The sequence below is a fragment of the Wasmannia auropunctata genome, unplaced genomic scaffold, assembly GCF_000956235.1.
Source record: "Wasmannia auropunctata unplaced genomic scaffold, wasmannia.A_1.0 LD321073.1, whole genome shotgun sequence".
NCBI classification, from domain to species: domain Eukaryota; kingdom Metazoa; phylum Arthropoda; class Insecta; order Hymenoptera; family Formicidae; genus Wasmannia; species Wasmannia auropunctata.
In genome coordinates this window covers 1-1,504 of record NW_012041817.1, presented here as the reverse complement: position 1 = coordinate 1,504, position 1,504 = coordinate 1, and the positions used below count along the sequence as shown (strand labels likewise).

Below are 1,504 nucleotides of genomic sequence, written 5' to 3'. Positions count from 1 at the left end.
ACGTGTGTTCTTCTATCGTGCAAGTTTTATTATAATAGCCCTTACAAGTGTATATAATATAATTACGTACACTTATTTACTATTATAATATGTAATAATGTAATATAATTATATTACACTTTTCATTCTTTTTATTGGCGTTCATCGTTTTTTCTAATATTATGTCGAGGAGTTTTTGTTAACCCAATTGTGTCGTTTTGTTTCCTTTCTACACTTTATCAACAGTACTATGTTATCGTAATGTACGATTATGTAACTATAACAATAAGTTGGTAATCGTTACAGTTTAAATCAGAGAAAGTCAAATGTATGTTCGAAATCTTGGCTAATGCAACAAAGGTGGTGTACGAATGTTACGAAATTGACAAGTATTTGTACGCTATTGGGCTTAGCGTAGATCCCGCTTATCGAGGGTACGGATTAGGCAAGGATATTTTGAAAATCAGGTATGACTTGTGTTCAAACGTTAGTTTGCACATAAAAAATACTTGAAGTTATTGATTCTTTGCTCTACTTCACTGTCCAAAATTCTTTAAAAAGATCAATGTGTTCAGAGCAAAGTAGAGCTATTCTATTTTTGTAATAATAAATCTTACATGCGAAAGATGCAGATAATCTGTCATCCTTGAGCTTTCTTGATTTTTTCGAATTATTATTTAATAATGACAAAATATGAAAGAGTTACATTTAATATTTTTGAGAATATTGAATTTGACAAATTTTTATTTATCTTTTTGATAAATTGCTCTAACATCATTGACACAAGAATCACTTTTAACTTTTTATACTTAATTGATTTCAATTAATTTAATATCTATCATATTAATCAATTTATCAATGTTTCTTATAATTTATAACAAATCTAGATATCTCCTCGGACCTAAGTACGGAATACCAGCGACAGCCACTGTGTTTACATCAATAATTTCGCAAAAGTCAGCAGCGGGTGTGGGATTCGAAGAACTCCTGACGAAAAAATTCGCTGATTGCGTGGACGAGAATGGAAAGGAATATTTCCCCGGTATTAAGTCCAAAGAGTTTAAAGTCATGGGTAAAAGATTTGTCTAACAGCGATTTTGGCTGGTCTGCACCAGTGTGCTACCAGTGTACAGTATGGAGCTGATGCAAATGGGTACAGTGCAATAACACCAACTGTCCCCGACTAATTTGTGGGAGCCACTTTGTGTACACCCAACATGTATCTGTGCGAGATACCGAGTTCAAACAAACACATGACACTGGCGAGGGGCTGCATTATTCGTTCAGCGGAACATATAACACCCAAAATGTGCAATCGGTGCATCCCAGCCGAAATCGTTATAATATGGTAATGAACGTGGCGATACTCAAGAATCATAAGATTGACTTTATTTTGTAAAGTAAATTACACACATAAATAAGTTTCTGTCATAAATTAAAATTCTACAATGTCACCGTGATTAGTGTGATTGGAACGAATAATAACAACCATCACATCATTATCGGCTTGTAACATTTTTGTAGA

At 33.2% G+C, this 1,504-nt stretch overlaps 1 protein-coding gene across 1 annotated transcript; it reads left to right on the top strand.

The window, feature by feature from the left end:
- Positions 1-276: 276 nt before the first annotated feature.
- On the top strand, positions 277-1,504 carry LOC105460485 (the record flags this gene model as incomplete). Its single annotated transcript, XM_011706938.1, has 2 exons — positions 277-446; positions 867-1,504. Coding segments are annotated over 2 exons (372 nt in total), but the record flags the coding sequence as incomplete, so codon positions are not given.